The sequence below is a fragment of the Erinaceus europaeus genome, chromosome 10, assembly GCF_950295315.1.
Source record: "Erinaceus europaeus chromosome 10, mEriEur2.1, whole genome shotgun sequence".
Lineage (NCBI taxonomy): Eukaryota > Metazoa > Chordata > Mammalia > Eulipotyphla > Erinaceidae > Erinaceus > Erinaceus europaeus.
In genome coordinates, this window is record NC_080171.1 from 71,194,422 (window position 1) to 71,214,431 (window position 20,010).

Sequence of the window (20,010 nt, forward strand, 5' to 3'; positions counted from 1 at the left end):
TTGTAAGCTTACACATAATAAGCATGAGCAAATGGACATGACGAAGGGATAGCAGACAATAAGTCTGAAAATCCTTTTGGGAAATGAAAAGCCTGAACTCAGGGGCTGGCTGGGAGACGGCACAGTCATTTCCCAGAGCTGTCACACACAAAGCAAGTGTCCTCAAAAGTGGGAATGGAAAAAACTAGACACTCAGCTGCAGCAGGATGCTGGAGTCTTGGAGAGATGATTTTAATGTCTACAGAATGGGGTGGGACCTCAGGAATCTTTCCCAGAGTAGGGCAAGGAGGATAAGTCCAGTTCTGTTTTGAAGACTGTAGTCAGTTCTGCAGTCAGCAGCTCATGAAGGGACACCCCATCGTGGGAGTACACCCAGCTTTTTCCAGTCCAGTCGTAACGCTTGGGTCCACTGAAACATAAAGCACACAGAGTGAGTCAACAGAGATGGTCCCTGGGAAGTCATACTCATTCCACAAAACAAAAAAATGGCTGAAGAGGAGTTTGAGGAAGAAATACTTAACATGGTGTGTGTGTGATTTCTCACCTTTGGGTCACTATTTAGCACTGGTATAAGAGAAATTGAGATGGAAGGGAAGAGAGAAGGAAGGAGAGAGGGTGAAGCAGAGAGGTGAGGGAGAGGGAAACACCTGCAGTATTATTTCACCACTTGTGAAGCTTCCCTCTGCAGGTGGGAACTGGGTGCTTGAACCGGGGTCCTTGCACACTGGAATGTGTGTGCTTAAACAGGTGTGCCAACCACCGAGCCCCCTATCTAGGTATAACCACACAATAAATTTTTTGGAACACTCCATAAAGTACTAGACACGAACATAGCTGAGCCCTACTGATGAGTCCCTATATCATATTCTGATGCCTTGCTTTTCCCAACTCACATATGATCCCTGATGGACACTCATGTATGACCAACACCATTTATTCCTTTTATCACCGTCATCACCGTTGTTTTATTTATTTATCTGTATTTATTGATTTATTGATTGATTTTTCTCTTTCTGTTGCCCTTGTTTCTTTATCATTGTTGTGGTTATTATTATTAGTTGTTATCGATGTTGCTGTTGTTGTATAGGACAGAGAGAAATGGAGAGAGGAGGGAAAGACAGAGAGGGGGAGAAAGATAGACACCTGCAGACCTGCTTCACCACTTGTGAAGTAACCCCTCTGCAGGTGGGGAGCCGGGGGCTTGAACCGGGATCCTTATTCCGGTCCTTGCGCTTGGTGCCATGTGCGCTTAACCTGCTGCACTAGTGCCCTGACTCCCGATTTATTTATTAATGAGAAAGATAGGTGGAGAGAGAGAAAGAACCAGACATCACTCTGGTACACGTGCTGCCGGGGATCCATTGTGCCACCTCCAGATCACACCATTACTATTTTTAGTACATTCACAATGCTGTGCAAATACTACCCGTCTATTGGGTTTTTTTTTTTTTTTTTTGAAAAGTCATGATTTGCTTTTTTTTTTTAAATTATTTATTTCATATTTTAGATAGAGAAGAAATTGAGAGTGAAAGGTGAGGTAGAAAGGAAGAGAGGACACCCGCAGCACTGTTTCACTACTTGTGAGGTCTGCCTCCTGCGAGTGAGGCCTGGGGGCTTGAACCCAGGTCCTAACACACTTTAATGTGTGTGCTCAACCAGGTGCACCACTGCCTGGCCCTGGTTTTTCTGTTTTACTATGTAAAAATGCATCAAAAATTCTTCTGGCAACCCAATAGTTCCAAACCATTTTCATCATCCTAAAAGAAAACTCTGGATCTGTTAGGCATCCAGTTATTCTCTATTTCTGTTTCTCTCTCTCTTTTAATTTTAATATTTTATTTAGCTTAATGAGAGAGAGGCAGAGAGAAAGATACAGGGAGAGATACCAGAGCACTCTTCAGCTCTGGCTGATGGTGGTTTTGGGTCATGAACCCGGGACTTCAGAGCCTCAGACATAAGAGTCTTTTGCAGAACCATCATGCTATCTCCCCAGCTCCTCTCTCCCTTCCTCCCCCCTTCCCTTCCTCCCTTCTCTCTTTTCTTTTACTCTTTCTGCCACTCTCTATTTCCATTTCCTCCTTTCCCTAACAGCTAACCATTCCCAGATTATAATCTTCTCCATCCTCTCTCAAGATATATTTATTTTTACTAGCTTGAAGAAGAGAGATCAGAGCACTGTTTAGCTCTGGTATAAGGTTATGCCAGAGACCTGGGCCTCTGGGGCCTCAGGCATGAAAGTCCTGTGCTCTGATGCTGAGCTATTTCCCTGCCACCAGGAGGTGGCTCATCCAGTAGAGAACGCAGTTGTACAAGTGTGAACTTGGGTCCTTGCACATTATAAAACACGCGCTCAACCAGGTGCACCACCACCCAGGCCCCTACTTATTTGTTTATTTTTTTTAATGAGAGAGATAGAAAGAGAGACCAGAGCACTACTCAGCTCTGGCTTATGGTGGTGCTGGGGATTGAACATGGGGCCTTTGGTTTCATAGGTATGAAAGTCTTTTTTGCTGAACCATTATGCTTTCTTCCTAGTTCTATTAGACTTTCAAAGAATCCCATGCCTGGTTATAATTGGGCTTTTCTCAATTCACCGTCAATAAGTGCTCTTTGGATGTGCTAATGGATGACCCCAAGAGGATTCCTCTTGAGAGTTTTTGTGAGAGAGTCTTTGCTAATTTCTCACAACCACTTCAACAGCATCCAGACAGAGACAGGACCCTTGCCCCTTCATGCTCTCAGATGTGAGGCAGGTGGTTTCCAACACAATTTTTTATTCCACTAGACAGAATACACATCAGTGGGAAGAAAAAAAAAAAGTAGGAGGTGGTATTAAATGCTCTGGGGCAGCAGTTTAAAATGCCTGCCCCACCACACAACCCAATTCTGCAAGTGGAATTCAAACAGCCTTTTGCTAAACTATTCAAAACTATTTAGAGGTCAAATTGTAACTTGCTTTGAAAACAAACTGCAACTTGTTCAGATGCTGCAATATGACAAATGGCTTTTTGAAAGGTAGGGCAATGATTTAATAGTTATAATATCAGAGGATTGCTCAGCTCTGGCTTATGGTGGTGTGAGGGATTGAACCAAGTACTGTGGAGCCTCAAGTCTCTTTGCATAACCATTATGCTATCTATATACAGACTTTTCTTTTATTATATATATTTTATTTATTTGTCTATTTATTATTAGATAGAGAGAAATTGAGAGAGGAGGTGGAGATAGAGAGGGAGAGAGACAGAGAGACACCTTCAGACCTGCTTTACTACTTGTGAAGCTTTTCCCTTGCAGGTGGGGCCAGGGGCTCAAACCTGGGTCCAGATACACCACCACCTGGCCCCCTACATAGCTTTTACAGTTTGGATCTGCTAACATCATTCTATCTGCTTACAGCAGCCAAACCGTGACCAGTTTTTATTAACTAGTGGCTTGGGAGGTAACACTGTAAGAGGAGGAGGGAGGCTGCCTGGGACCTTTTCCAGTTCCTTTCCTGTGGGTCCAGCTCAAATTCTCTTGAAAGAGTCATAATGGAACACATGTGGTGGGGAGTCGGGCGGTATCGTAGTGGGTTAAGTGCACGTGGTGCAAAGCGCAAGGACTGGTGTAAGGAGCACATGTGGTATGTGATTTCCAAATCTTCCTTTCTAAAGTTATGAGGTAGGATTTGTGCAGAAGTGAAATTAGAGAGAAGAGAAAAACTCAGGGACAGGTACTGAGAACCCTGGATAAATTCCTAGAAGGCCCCTCCATGTGTAAACTCTCTTCTCTTGAATTCTCATACACATCAGACCTGGGTCAGCCTCCTATTGGCTACCTGCAAGTGCCAGGTGTGGTTCCCTTACCCAAAACTCCTACCACAGCATGTATCTTTTGTGCTCAAATTCCCACTTTCTGTGTGCTCATGCAATATCCTTGTGCCCCAATTTCCATGTGTTCAAGCTCAGTGCAACTAAGTGTCCTTCCTTCTAGGATCTCATTATACCACAGTGCTGTCCCCAACAACCTGATCCACTGATAAGAGTGCTGGACTCGCCAATGTTTGATCACAGACACCACATGGGCCAGAATGATGATTTTCTCTCATAAATAAAAAAGTAATTTTTTTTTTCTTCCAGAGTTTATCTCTAGGGCTTGGTGCCAGCACTAGGAATCCACTGCTTCTGGTGGCCATTTTTCCCATCTTATTGGATAGGACAGAGAGAAATTGGTGTGTGGGGGGAGACAGAGGGAGAGAGAAAGAGAGATACCTACAGACATGCTTCACCACTTGTGAAGCGTCCTTCCAGCAGGTGGGAAGCCGGGGCTCAAACCCAGGTCCTTGTGCTTAGTACTATGTGTGCTTAACCAGGTATGCCACTGCCCACCACCACCACACCCCCACTTTTTTTTTTTTTTTTTAACCACAGCACTGTTCAGCTCTGGCTTATGGTGGTGTGGGGGATTGAACCTGGGGCTTTGGAACCGCAGGCATGAGAGTCCGTTTGCATAACCATTATGCTATCTATTCTTTGCATTTTTTTTTTTTTTTAAAGAAATCATATAACCAGAGCAACCTTTCCTACTGAGGATCAGATATGCTATAAAAAAATAAGGGCTGGGGAGTTGAGTGGTAGCTCAGTGGGTTAAGCACAGGTGGCACAAAGCTCAAGGAATGGCATAAGGGTCCGGTTCAAGCCCCCCGCTCCCCATCTGCAGGGGAGTTGCTTGACAGGCGGTGATGCAGGTCTATAGGTGTCTATGTTTCTCTCCTCCTCTCTGTCTTCCTCTCCTCTCTCTGTTTCTCTCTGTCCTATCCAACAAGACGACATCAATAACAACAACAATAATAACTACAACAATAAAACAACAAGGGCAACCAAAGGGAATAAGTAAATAAATGTTAAAAATAAATAAGGGCTGGTGAGACAGCATAATTGTTCTGCAAAAGATTTTCATGTCTGAGGCTTTGAGGTCCCAGAATCAATCCCCAACACCACCATAAGCCAGAGCTAAGCAGTGTTTTGGTTTCTCTCATTAATAAGTAAACATGTTAAAGATAATAAACTAAACAAAACATAAGAAAAAGGTGGCTTTCAGCTTAGGAGGTGGCATGATGGATAAATCTCGATTCTGAAGCATGAGGTCCTGAATTCAATCTCCAGCACTGCATGAGCCAGAGAGATCCTCTGGTTCTCTCCTTTTCTCATAAATCTTTCTTTTTTTCTTTCTTTTTTTTTTTTTTTCTTGTCTCCAGGGCTATTGTTGGGGCTCAGTGCCTGCACTGGGAATCCACTGCTCCTGGAGGCCATTTTTTCCTTTTGTTGCCCTTGTTGTTGTTATTGTTGCCAATGATGTTGTTGTTGTTGGATAGGACAGAGAGAAATTGAGAGAGGAAGGGAAGACAGAGAGGGGAAGAAAGATAGACACCTGCAGACCTGCTTCACCACTTCTGAAGCGACCCCACTCCCCGAAGTTGGGGAGCTGGGGACTGGCATGCAGCTCCTTATGCCAGTCCTTGTGCTTCGTGCCATGTGCACTTAGCCCACCCCCCCATAATCTTTCTTTCTCTGCCTTCCTTTCCCTTCCTTTCCCTTCCTTTCCCTTCCTTTCCCTTCCCTTCCCTTCCCTTCCCTTCCCTTCCCTCCCCTCCCCTCCCCTCCCCTCCCCTCCCCTCCCTTCCCCTCCCCTCCCCTCCCCTTCCCTTCCCTTTCTTTCATTTGATAGAGGTAGTGGTGGGGGGCACGCCACAGCACTGAAGCTTTCTTCATTTCTTCAATGCAGTGGCAGCCAAGATCAAACCTGGGTCACCCACAAAGAAAAACAGCGCACTATCCAAGTGAGCTATTTTGCCACCTCTAATTCATAACTCTTTAAAAAACAAAGTGGTTTCTAAAGACACTAACACATGAAAGAAGGTGTCACTTTCAGGGTCCACAATGTTACATATCAAAGACACTTAGCAAGAACAGATTCTGAATTCCGAACATACCTGGATGGTGAAGACAACCAGATCTGCTTGTTAGGGGTCTGCTTGTTGATCACGTAGGTGCCCAGATCTCCGCCGAGCTTGACTGTTAAAACCCCACTCTGGTGGGCCAAGTACAAGAAAAGGGAGAAAGGAAAACAAGACAGTCATCACTTCTCCGTTTTGCTTAATGGCTTTACCTCAGTACCTTGTGTTTATTTATTTATTTAAATATTTATTTACTCCCTTTTGTTGCCGTTGTTGTTTTACTGTTGTAGTTATTGTTGTTGTTATTGATGTCACTGTGGTTGGATAGGACAGAGAGAAATGGAGAGAGGAGGGGAAGACAGACACCTGCAGACCTGCTTCACTGCCTGTGAAGCAACTCTCCTGCAGGTGGGAAGCCAGGTGCTCCAACCAGATTCTTACGCTGGTTCTTGGGCTTTGCGCCACCTGTGCTTAATCCGCTGCGCTACTGCCCGACTCCCGGCACTTTGTATTTATATCTGTACATAACATATCCCCTAAAGAAATGCCATCTGTGTTTAGAAGTCATGGTGGAGGGGCTGGTTGAGTGTACACATTACCATGCACAAGGATTCAGGTTCAATTCCCTGTCCCAACTTACTGGGGGGAAACTTCATAAGTGGTGAAGCAGTCTTGCAGACAGGCCTGCCTGTCTGTCTGTCTGTCTATCTATCTATCTTCCCCTTCTCTGTCAACTTCTCTTTATCTCTATATAAAATAAACTAAAAAAAAAGGTCACTGTAGCCTGGAAGGTGGTGCAGTAGATAAAATGTCAGACTCTCAAGCATGAGGTCCCAAACTTGGTTCTCTCTCATCAAGAAATAAATCTTCTTTTTTTTTTTTACTGTTAAAATTTTATTTTAATGAGAGAGATGTAGACCAGAGCACTGCTCACTCTGGCTTATGGTGGTGCTAGGGATTAAACCTGGAAACTCAGACCCTCAGGCATGAAAGACTTTTGCAGAACCATTATGCTATCTCTCCAGCCCAATAAATTAATCTTAAAATTTTTATTATTTATTTATTTAGTTTGGTCAAGACAGAGAGAAGTTGAGAGGGAAGAAGGGTAGAGAAAATAAGAGAGACAGAGAGGGGAGTTGGGCGGTAGCGCAGCGGGTTAAGCATACACGGCGCAAAGCACAAGGACGGGCATAAGAATCCCGGTTCGAACCCCCGGCTCCCCACCTGCAGGGGAGTCGCTTCACAGGAGGTGAAGAGGTCTGCAGGTGTCTATCTTTCTCTGCCCCTCTCTGTCTTCCCTGCCTCTCTCCATTTCTCTCTGTCCTAACAACGCCTACATCAATAAATACAATAACTAATATAATAGTTATAATAACTAATAATAACAATAAATAATAGCAACGGCAACAAAAGGGAAAACAAATAAATAAATAAATATAAAAAAATTTTTAAAAAGAGAGAGAGAGACACCCACAGACGTGTTTCACCTCTCATGAAGCTCCCCTTCTGTAGGTGGAGACTGAGGGCTCGAACCTGGGTCCTTTCACATGGTGATATATGTGCACCACCAGCCTGTCCCCAGATACTATGCCTTTTGTAAACTGAATATTTGTGGCAACTTTGTACCAAATAGCTCAGCTAATGGTCAGCTTCCCTCTTACAGGTGGGGACCAGGGACTTTAACCTGAATCTTTGAGCATAGTAACCTATGAATTCTAGCAAGTAAGCCACTACTCGACCTTTCTATCAAGTGTCCTGTAACTGCCAACCAGGACAAATCAGTGTTAAAAACTGGACACACACACACACACACACATCTACAAACACTTTGCAGTCCAGGAGGTGGTTCAGTGACTAAAATGTTGGGCCTGAAAGCACAAGGCCTCACGTTTGGTCCCTGGCATTGCAGTGCCAGTGTGATGCTAAGGTTCTCTCTCTTGTGTTAACGAATAAATAAATCTTAATAAGAAACCTGTAGGGGGTTGGATGGTGACTCATGACTCACCTGGTTGAGCACACAAAGCAATAAGGACTCTAGTTCAAGCCCCTCATTCCTGCGGGGGGCTGGGGGGGGGGAAGAAGCATTATAAACAGTGAAAGGTACTGGAGGTGTCTTTCTCCCTCTATCTCCTCTCTATATCTATCAATTTCTGTTTCTATCGAAAACAAACAAAAAACAAAAATCAAAAAGACCAAACAAAACAAAACAAAAAAAATACTCCTGCAAACACCAAATCTGTGGGAATACCAGTGAGCCCCAAATTGGGATGCTACAAATTCCGTCTCAAAGGAAAAAAAAAAAAAGGCAAGAAAGAAATAAATCATCCAGTCACCTGCCAACCCGGTTTAAGTGAGAAAAACAATCTTGAGGCTGGGTGGTGGTGCACCTGGTTGAGTGCACAGGTTACAATGCACAAACACCCAGGTTCAAGCCCTCTGTCCTCACCTGAAGGGGGAAAACTTTGGAGTGGTGAAGCAGTGCTGTAGGTGTCTTTCTGTTTCTATCCCATTCCCTCTCCATTTATGTCTGTTTCTATCCAATACATAATTAAAGATAGTTTAATTTTTTTTTTTTTCAAAAAAGCAATCTTTCCAGCTCTGCTGGTAGAAGGCAGAAATGCCAGACTAGGTTTTCATTGCCAGATCCTCCCCACACATCTTACAGGCTCCTCTAAGCTCCTCTCCAGAAGCTGGAGAATCCTTCCAAAGGCGGGTAGGCTCATCACTGCCTAATAAATGCGCATTTAAATGTGAAAACACTCATCCAACAAAGGAGCCCTTGAGGCCCTAAGGTTTGAAGTCTTTTCAGAACAATGAGGATCTTAAAGACACAGTGCACAGTTCAGCTCTCTCTATGTGAGCTGCTGAGCAAAATCGGGCCTCTCACCACTCCCCACTCTGTGACCAGCTCTCACAGCTAAGCCCCAGCCTTACTCTGTACCTTCTAAAGTCTCAGTTCAATCAAGGGGCCCCACTGGGTCTCAGAACACACTTCTGCAAGCACAAAAAGGTATTGAAATGGTGGGAAAGTACCAATAATGATCCAACTGACAGGCTTGGGGTGGGGAGGGGACTCTTTTATTTATTTATTTTTGGAAAGGGGACCAGAGCATCACTCTGACACGTGATGCCGGGGCTTAAACTTGGGACCTCATGTTTGTCTTTTTTTTAATTTTTAAAATTATCTTTATTTATTGGATAGAGATAGCCAGAAATTGAGAGGGAAGGGGGGAGATAGAGACAAAGAGACACCTGTAGTCCTGCTTCACCACTTGTGAAGCTTTCCCCCTGCTGATGGGGACCAGGGGCTTGAACCTGGGTCCTTCCTTGAGCACTGTAACATGTGTGCTCAATCAGGTGCACTGTCACCTGGCTCCGACATCATGTTTGTTTAAGTTCAAGGCTCCAACCATGGTAGCACCTCTAGGGATGCCCTGAATGTTATTAATTAGCCCAGCCTTTAAGTGCCCCACAGTGCTTTGTACCTGGCATCCCAGGAGACAGACACAGAGAGAGAAGAAGGCATGGTCTAAAGATTGGGATTCTATGTCTGTTATTGATAAAACAGGTCTGTGATTGATATCCAGAAAGCTAAAACTTATGTGTGACAGGGCTTTTGCAGAGAAAAAAAATATATATACACATATATTTTAATATATTTTATTTATTTATTCATGAGAAAAATAGAAGGAGAGAGAAAGAACCAGATATTCTGGTACATGTGCTGCCAGGGATTGAACTCAAGACCTCATGCTTGAGAGTCCAATGCTTTATCCACTGCGCCACCTCCTGGACCACATATATACACATATTTAAAGAGAGAGCACAGCATCACTTCACTCCTCATAAACTTCCCCTTTGCATGGCACTACTATGTGATGGCTGGGGATTTGAACCCTAATCTTTACACATGGTAAAACACACTTTACCAGGTGAGCTATCTCCTTCCTGGCTCACTTAAAATTTTTTTCTTTTTAGACCTTTTAATCTTTATTTACTGGATAGAGACAGCCAGAAATCGAGAGGGAAGGGGGTGATACAGAGGGACAGAGACAGAGAGACACCCGTAGTCCTGCTTCACCACTCACAAAGCTTTTCCCCTGCAGGTAGGGACCAGGGGCTTGAACCTGGGTCCTTGCACACCGTAATGTGAGCTCTTAACCAGGTGCACCATCACTTGCCCCCTCCCAATTTTTTTTTTTGTTTTTGATAAAGTTTTTTATTTTTCAAAATGTACAATACGTGGGACTTGTTCATGCATCTTCACCAGCAGCTGGGGCATCTCCACCCTTGGTGTTTCTGGTGTAGATTACTTGAGCTCTATGTTTTGATACCAGTTTATCCTCCCAATTTTTTTAAAAGATATTTTATTTATTTGATATAGACAACTAGACAGCAATAGGGAAGGAGGAGGTAGAGAGGAAGAGAAACATAGAGACACCTGCAGGCCTGCTTCACCACTCATGAGGTTTTCTCCATGCAGGTGAAGGGGACTGAGGGCTTGGACCCTGGTCCTGGCACATTGTAACATGTGTGCTTACCCACATGCACCACCATCTGGACCCTACTTTTTTGTTTTTTACAGAGCACTGCTCAGTTCTGGCTTATGGTGTTTTTGGGGATTGAAGCTGGGACCTTCAGAGTCTTAGGCATGAGAGTCTTGCAGAACAACTATGCTGTCTCCCCAACGCCTCTACATCAGCTTGACCTAAATCATTTTAAGGTTTAGTCCCAAATGCACACTTTACAGCACTGCCTGGCAGGAATTCACTGCTATCAAGGATTCACTTCTGCTCTGCTCTCTCTCTCTCTCTCTCTTTTAATATAAAAATATTCAAGAGACAGACAACTGCAGCCCTGCTTCACCACTTGTGAAGCTTTCCTCCTGCAGCTGGGGACCAGGGGCTTGAACCCAGGTCCTGTGCACTGTAATGTGTGGGCTTAACCAGATGTGCCACTGCCTGGCCCCTCTGCCCCTCTGCAGGGCATTTTCTCCACTGGCAAAACAGCAGCTCCAGGTCAGCTAGGCAGCACATTGTTCAAGTCTGCCACCTGGTGGCCAGTCAGTGCAGGCAAACACTCCCTTGGCTTCCAGGTTCCGGGATTCAACTATCACCCAGCTGGAAGTTTTCACTTATGATACATGTTGCAATCACTTGAGGGTGATTTTTATTTACCTTACCAGAACACTGCTCAGTTCTAGTTTATGGTGGTTGGGGATTGAACCTGGGTGCTTGAAGCCTCAAGCATGAGTCTGTTTGCATAACCAATATGCTATCTCCCCAATAAATGAATCTTTAAAGAAAAGAAAAGTCAGCAGTTCAGCACAGTACTCAAGCCTAGCCCTCTCTCACTTGTTTTAAGGGAGGAGTGAAGCTTGACCTCTGCACTTTTTAAAAAAATATTTATTTATGTTCCCTTTTGTTGCCCTTGTTGTTTTATTGTTGTAGTTATTATTGTTGTTGTTATTGATGTTGTCGCTGTTAAATAGGACAGAGAGAAATGGAGAGGGGAGGGGAAGACAGAGAGGGGGAGAGAAAGACACCTGCAGACCTGCTTCACCGCCTGTGAAGTGACCCCCCTGCAGGTGTGGAGCCGGGGGCTCGAACCGGGATCCTTAGTCCGGTCCTTGCGCTTTGCGCGACCTCTGCACTTTCTAAGGGAAACGAGGCTCAGAGAGATTGGGTGACTTGGCCTAGTTCCATAGCTGGTAGAGCTGGCTGGAGGGGGGAGAGGGACTCGCTTCCACACAACTTCCTGCAGCTTGACGGAGAACTTGCAGTTAATGAGCTCCATTTCTCAGGGAGGCAAGAGAAGAATGGAAATAAGCAAAAAGGTACCCCAAAAGAGACGTCGTAGTCTTCCCGTGTGTAGGGCTTGTCGGCAAGGTCTTCAAAAAACTCAGCCAAGGAATCCAGCGTCCTCTCCGCCAGTCTTTCGTAGGTGGTCTCGTCTAGACAGCTGCGGGCGGGGAGGAAGGCCTGGGTTAGTCACTGCACATCGACACATTCATTTTTCATTTCAGTTGTTTGCTTTGATTTATTTTTAGACAGAGACAAAGAAGTAGAGCGGGCAGGATCACATAGCATTTTTCTTTTTTCTCAGAGACAGAGAAGGCAGACCGATTGAGTGAAAGAGACCACAGCACCAACGCTTTGTTCACTGCGGTGGGGCCCGGGCTCGGACCTGACTTGTGCACAGGGCAAAGCAGCACACTCACTATTCACTAGTCACTATTCTGGCCCCTCATAGCATTTTTTAAAAATAATTTATTAGTGATTTAATAATGATTGACAAGACTGTGGGATAAGAGGGGTGCAATTCTATATCATTCCCACCACCAAGAGTTCCGTAGCTCCTCCCCTCCATTGAAAGCCTCCTTATTCGGTACCCCTCTGGGAGTATGGACCAATGATCGTTATGGGGTGTAGAAGGTGGGAGGTCTGGCTTACTTTTTTTTTTTTGAGAGAGAGAGAGATGCAGATAGAGACAGAGAGAAATACCAGAGCACTGATCAACTCTGGCTTGTGGTGCAGGGGATTGAACCTGGGACTTTGTAGCCTCAAGCATGAGAGTCTGTTTGCATAACCATTGTTATCTACCTCTGCCCTTTTTTTCTTTTTAATTGCAATTAGGTTTATCGCTGGGGCTTGGTGCCAGCCCTACAAATCCACTACTCAAGGCAGTAATTTTTTCCTGTTTTTTTTTTTTTTTAATTTTTTTATTAGATAGGACAGAGAAAAATTGAAGAGGAGGAGGACATAGAGAAAGGAAGAGAAAGACAGATACCTGCAGATCTGCCTCATGTCTCCTGAAGTGTCCCCCTACAGGTGGGGAGTGGGGCTTCAAACCTGGGTCCTTGCGCTTGCTAGTACATGTGCTTTACCAGGTACACCACTGCCTGGACTCCCACTCTCCCCCCCAAACAGAGCACTACACAGCTCTGGGTTATTGGTGATGCAGGGGATTGAATCTGGGACTTTGGAGCCTCAGGCCATGAGAATCTCTTTACATGACCATTGTGTTATTACTTCCACCCTCCATGTAGCATTTTGATTTTTGTTATTTATTCGTCTTGTCACTGAGGTTGTCATTAAAATTTATGGTGGACAAAACCACAAAGCAGGAGTAAGTATCTGTGTTACATAGATCTAAAGAAAGACTTATTCCTCGAATATGCAAAGACCTCCAACAAACCAATAACAAGTGCCATTCTGAGGCTCCCGTCTCTTCCTGCTGCATGAAGCCTGAATGTGGCCTTGACACATTCGTGAAGGTGCCAACAAGCAGGTGCTGGCAGGTGACAGGCACTCCAGAAGGTGGAGGGGCCTGGCTCTCTGACCCATGCCACAAGGCAGGACCACCTAAGACTGTCCCAGGAAGAGGCCACAGAACTACTGATGGATGATTCCCATTACATCTCTGAGTCTATTTGGTCTCAAAAATTTTGTCTGCCTTAATAACTCAGATAGCAAAGACAAATAATAACAAAACTCTGGAAATACCCTCAATGTCCAACAATAGAAGGGTGAAACAAATTATGATCTATAAAATGTAATACTGTGAGGCTGGAGCGATAGCATAACGGTCATGCAAAAAGACTTTAATGCCTGAGCACCAAAGGTCCCAGGTTCAAACCCTAGCCTACCCATAAGCCAGAGCTGAGCAGTACTCGGGTTAAAAAAAAATAATAGTAGTAGTAGTGATAATAATAATATTTCATTAAAAATAATGGTTAGTGGTCTGGGAGGTGGCACTGTGGATAGCATGTTGGACTCTTTAGCATGAGGTCCCAGGTTTGATCCACAGTATCACACGTACCTCTCTTACTTTCTCTCTTTCTCTTTCTCCTTCCTCCCTCCCCCTGCCCTACCTTAAAATAATGGGTAGTAGATAGAAGTGTATGTGTGTATGGGTATAAGCTGTACACTGAGCGAGAGAAAGGAGGGAGGATAAGGCCTCTGGTGTAGGAGTTTTCTTACCTATGGTGACTCAAAGTTCCCTTTGTCCTCAGATTCACCAAACAGACTGTCTGCTTTTTCACATTCAGATTCTTGTTGAGGGCATGAAGATTAAAACTCTAAAATCCAAAGTTAAGGAGGACATTAGTAGGGTAGGGAAGACAACATAGTGGTTCTGCAAAAGACTTTCATGCTTGAAGCTCTGAGGTCCCAGGTTCAACCCCCAGCACCACCAGAAGCCAGAGCTGGGCAGTGCCCTGGTTACAAAAAAAAAGAGGGAGTCTGGTGGTAGCGCAGTGGGTTAAGTGCATATGGCGCAAAGCACAAGGACCGGCATAAGGATCCCAGTTCGAGCCCTCGGCTCCCCAACTGCAGGGGGGTCGCTTCACAGGCGGTGAAGCAGGTCTGCAAGTGTGTCTATCTTACTCTCCCCCTCTGTCTTCCTCTCCTCTCTCCATTTCTCTCTGTTCTGTCCAACAATGTGAATCAATAATAACTACAATAATAAAAAACAAGAGCAACAAAAGGGAATAAATATTAAAAAAGAAAAAGATATTAGCATTTTATGTATACAACAAGGCATTACAGTTTAAATGTGCAGTTTATTTACATAAGAGAGTAACCATGTCAGAGTTTTCCAGTTTTTTTTTAGATTCACTTATATATTAATGATGGGGTGGGGGAACCAAAGAGAGAACCACAGCATCACTGATACCAGGGATCTAACTCGTACAAGGGATCATGCTTGTAATTCCCCCCTACGCCACCTTCCAGACCACAGGAGTATTTCCTAGGAGCTCTTTCATTTTTCATCCTCTTTTAATGTGTTATACGTCTCCTGGTCTCTCTCTACCACAAAGCTTTTGAGCCAGATACCATGTTATTTTCATTAGTTATTTAATTTGCTTTATTTAAACAGGTATTTTAATTAGTTAATATTGTTTTTAGTCATGTCCAGGGTTTCACTACTCCAGGCTGACTTTTTCAGATAGAGATGGCAGAGGCAAAGAGAGAGGGGAAGGGAGGGAGGGCAGGAGGGAGAAGCCATAGCACCGAAACTTCCTTCAGTGGGGTGTGGACTGGCCTTGACCCTGAATTGCATGTGTGGTAAAGCCAGCTTACTATGCAGGGGAGCTATTTTGTCAGTACATATTTTACTTTTTCTAATGTGTTGCTGGGGAATGAATCCAGGGCTTTGTTCATGATACTATTGAATGGTCTCCCCAGCACTATCCCCACCACACACATGTAACCCAGGTTAGTTAGTTTGTTTCTGTTAGAGCACTGCTCAATTTTTGACTTATGGTGGTGCTAGGTATTGAACCTGGGACCTCAGAGCCTCAGGCATGAAAGTCTTATGCAGTGACTGGCATACCTGGTGTTCCCTGTTTAATCACCAGTGTCATATACACCAAAGAGGTACTCTGCCTTCTTTCTCTCTCTCTGTCTTATGTGAAACTCCTCCCCTTAATGTAATCGATACAATAAATCTTTTTTTTTTTTTTTGTCTTCAGGGTATTGCCGTGGCTCAGTGCCTGCACTATGAATCCACTGCTCCTGGAGGCTATTTTTCCCATTTTGTTACCCTTGTTGTTGTGCTTTTTGTAGTTGTTATTGTCATAGCTGTTGTTGTTGTTGTTGGATTGGACAGACAGAAATGGAGAGAGGAGGAGAAGACAGAGTTGAGGAGAAAGACAGACACCTGCAGACCTGCTTCACCACTTTCAAGCGACCTCCTGCAGGCGGGGAGCCAGGGGCTGGAACCGGGATCCTTACGCTGGCCCTTGCGTTTTGAGCCATGTGTGCTTAACCCGCTGCGCTACTGTCCAGCGCAAAATCTTTCTTCTTTAAAGTTTTTTTATTCTTTATTTATTGGATAGAAACAGCCAGAAATGGAGAGGGAAGGGAGAGGTAGAAAGAGAAAGTGAAAGACAGACACCTGCAGCACTACTTCACTCACAAAAATTTCCCCCGCAGGTGGGGACCAGGGACTCAAACCTGGGTCCTTGCATATTGTTACATGTGCGCTCAACCAGCTGTGCCACCACCTGGCCCAAATACAATAAATCTTAAGGGCAGGTAAGATAGTAATAATGGAGGGAAAAAACAGGGTGGGAGTAGACAGCATACTGGTTATGCAAATATGCAAAGAGACTCTCATGCCTGAGGCTCCAAAGTTCCAGGTTCAATCCCCCACACTACCATAAACCAGCAGTGCTCTGGTAAAGAAGGGGGGGGGAAGCTTAAAAAAAAAAGATAATAATAACAGTCCCACCTGCAGGGGTGATGCATTGGGATGCAGGTCTCTCTCTCCCACTTTCTGCCCCTTCCATCTCAATTTTTCAAGTTCTTTTTCCCATTTCTTTATTTCCTTTTGTTGCCCTTGTTTTATTGCTGTAATTATTATTGTTGTTGTTATTGATGTCATCATTGTTGGATAGGACAGAGAAGGGGAAGACAGAGAGTGGAAGAGAAAGACAGACACCTGCAGACCTGCTTCACCACCTGTGAAGTGACTCCCCTAACAGGTGGGGAGCCGGGGGCTCGAACCAGGATCCTTATGCCAGTCCTTGCGCTTTGCACCACCTGCGCTTAAGCCGCTGTACTACCGCTCAACTCCCCTGTTGTTAAAATTCGGCGGCTCTAGCCGGGCTAGCTTCACGGGCGGGTAACAGAGATGACCAGAGACATACGGCTGGGCAGGGAAGCTCTGATCCAATTCTCTTGGCGGGGGAGGGCTAGAACAAACCAATGTAAAGCATACGACAATTCCCCCTTTTCTTTTTAACTAAATGACTATAGTATCAAGGGTGTGGGGTGAACAGAAACATATATCATACAGGCATTTTTAAAAAAGAAACTGGCACAAACATGGAGAAACATGTAAGCAAGTAACAAGAACCAGTGTGCTGCCAAGGGAAGGCCTGAGGGGGCCATATCTGTCTCTGTGGGCTAAACTTTATCAGCTTAAAAAAAAACATTTCTTGCCTCTGGGGGGCGTACCTGTCTCGACGGACATTTGCATGGGGGTGGGGAACGGCCTAGAGTCCCAAAGGCAGCTGGCTGCAATTTACTTACTATGAAACAAAACTTGTTATTAGCATATTTCTAATAGAGAAGGAATTTGAGACTTTTACATATCAACAACGTCTTTTAACCTTTTGTTACACCCATTCAAGATGGAGACACACCCTAGTTGTGGGCAGGAAAGGAAACCTCATTGTTGTATGCTTTACATTGGGTTCTAGTTCTCCCCCACCGAGAGAATTAGATCAGTCCAGTTAGTTTTGCAGGCCTGCTTGGCCCCGCCCCGAAGGAACCCCGCCAGGGTTCCTGAGTTCGAGTAAGGGAGAGTGCTTGCGCTGCCGCAAAGAGACAGCAGAGTTCTGTTTGGTGATTAGTTTGTCTTAGTTTATGAATCGTTGTTCCTGAATAAAGAAATACAGCTTCCCTGCCCAGCCGTTGTCTCCGTGTCTCTGTTACCCGCCCGTGAACCTAGCCCGGCCAGCTGGAGCCTCCGAATTTTAACAACACTCCCCCATCTCAATTTTTCTGTCCTATCAAATACAAAATTAAATAAATAAGTAGTAAAGCAAATAGGGCAAGGGAGATAGCATAATTGTTATGCAAACAGACTCTCAAGTCTGAGGCCTTGAGGTCCCAGGTTCAATCCCTAGCAGTACCATAAACCAGAACTGAGCAATGCTTTTGTAAAATAATAATAACAATATAAAGCAAACTAAAAAAAAAAAAAAGAGGGTGGGGTGGATAGCATAATGGTTATGCAAACAGACTCTCATGCTTGAAGCTTCAAAGTCCCAGGCTCAATCCCCAAGAGCTGAGCAGTGCTCTGGTAAAACAAACACCCTGCTAATAACCCATAGTACCCACAAAGGTTAAAGTGCAGGCCCCATCAGTACTGGGTGAGCTCCCCAGAAGGAGTAGTCAGCCTGTGTTCAGTGTAGATAGGGCTCCCCCTCCCACCACATCTGCCTATTTTTCCAGAGAAGCCAGAACACTCACTCATCACCTGGCTCCCAACCTGACATTGGCATCCAACTATGAAATTCTTTAAACACTGTGGGTCTGATCACACCTCTCACTGAGAAGTTTGAGTCTAAAGTCCAAATTCAGGACTTTGACACACAACTTGAGTTGGGCCACCTCTGCCTTCTTTCACCCCCATGACACCTGCAGCTACTAGTCACCCAGAACAGATACCCAGAAGTCGCTTGGCCTGTGCTAGCCTCCTTGAATGCACTTCACCACTCTCCTGCCATCTTCAAGGTGAAAAGGAGCAAGTCAGAGACAAAGAAACCACAGAACCAAAGCTCCCTTCAAGGCAGTAGGGGCTGGGCTTGAAAATGCACATGACCTAGCAGCGCACTAGCTATTTAGCAGGCACAAGGCTTTCTCTTTTTAAGTCCTGGAAGAGCTGGGATAGATACTTCTTTGCACCCAAAGGGAAGAAAATGGTACTAGTTATAAGTGTTTAAAACATTAACATTGTATCTAGGAATTTAATCTAATCTTCCCACTAGCTCCTAAATATGGGTGTGACCCTTTAATCTCCCCTGCACAGAAAAGGAAGCCAGCCTAGGGGTACCCTCTCCTATACAGCTCTGCTGCGTGGTGGAGCCAGAACTCGGAAACCAGGTGGGTCATCTCCCAAGGCCCAATATAGGCAGATGAACTAACTAGTCTATATAATTCATATACCAAGTGAATATGCCATATAATACACATATCCATATTATAGTTATCTATCATATATATATCCAGCATTGATCAGCTCTGGCTTAGAGTGGTACAGTACAGTGGACTGAATCTGGGACCTGGGTGCCTCAGGCAGGAAAGCATCCTAATATATCATCACTTGAGTTCTCCCAAAACAAGCGTTGAGGTCAACACTGATCCTTCAGATCTCATGCCGTTTCTTCGTTCCCACTTTGCACTAGCTGTCCTCAGCAGCTGCACTGTACTATATACTCTATTAAATTTTTAAAAATTATTTATTTTTGATAAGAGTAGGAGAGAGAACCAGCACATCACTCTGGCACATGCGATGCCAGGGATCAAACTCAGGACCTCATGTTTGTAGGCCCAGTGCTATAGCCACTGTACCATCACCCAGGCCAGGTGGCCACTTTATTTTTGTGGTCACAATTGGAACTTAACCATTCTGAGTCCACTTTTTTCCGGCAGTAAAAGAGAGGAATAATAAGACCTTCCTCCAGGGCAGTGGGGGGCGGGCAGGAGCCTGAATGGTGTGTATGGCACACAGCATGTGAGCTGTCCAGGTGAGCTATCTTGTCGTCTGTCCGTCACACTTTTTCCCCCCCACCAAACAGCAGAAGCCAGAGCAAATGCAAGAAGCAGAGAAACAGCCCCAGGCTCCACGGAGGATGGTGGCTCTGCAGCCCCGCAGCCTCGCCCAGAGCAGCCCCGACCCGGCCCAGCGTGCGCGCGCCCGTGACGCCCCTGCGCGGCGTGCGCGCTCCTTGCGTCGCTCGCGGCCCGTGGTGCCGGCGCGGATACTCACGGAGCGAGTGGAAGTGCAGGCGGTGGTGCTCCCGGCGCGCACCCACCTGGGGCTGTGGAGCGGAGGCTCCCTCGAGGGACACAGGGCCGAGGCGCCGGCGCCTGCTGAGTCCGGGAGTGCGGCGCGGGGCAGGAGGCGGGCGGTGGCGCGGTACCCCGGCGCCCACATGCTCCTAGCTTCGAGGTGGCTCCGCCCTCTCGCCCCCGGGCGCTGCAGCGACACTTGGTGGCGGTGCGCGGTACTGCAGGGTCCTGTCAGCTGTATGAGTCATTGCCAGGGCTCAGGCCTGGCAAATAGCCGCATAGCCGTCCCCCCCCCCCCCGCTTACCCTCCCCCCCCCCCCCCCCGCGCCCAGCGGAGCAGAGCTCACTCCTGCAAGGCTAGTGACTTAGTGCCCTGGGTCCCTGACCTCCGATGGGCCACCTGGTGACCCACCGCCCGGATATACCCACCTTATTTATTGGGGGGGGGGGAAATTAATGGTTTATAGTAGATACAACTAATGGTTTATAGTAGATACAGTTGTTGGTACGTGTGCAATTTTTCTGTTTCCTGCAAAACACCCCCCCCAG

General features: G+C 45.6%; 1 protein-coding gene across 1 annotated transcript; it reads right to left on the minus strand.

The window, feature by feature from the left end:
- Window positions 1–207: 207 nt before the first annotated feature.
- FXN (frataxin) lies at window positions 208–19,655 on the minus strand. The gene is made up of 5 exons (XM_007528446.3): window positions 19,439–19,655; window positions 13,918–14,015; window positions 11,776–11,896; window positions 5,972–6,069; window positions 208–409 (listed from the first exon to the last, which is right to left on the minus strand). The coding sequence occupies exons 1-5, from the start codon at window positions 19,604–19,606 to the stop codon at window positions 259–261; spliced, it is 636 nt and encodes a 211-aa protein (XP_007528508.1). The 5' UTR covers window positions 19,607–19,655; the 3' UTR covers window positions 208–258.
- Between the last annotated feature and the right edge of the window lie 355 nt (window positions 19,656–20,010).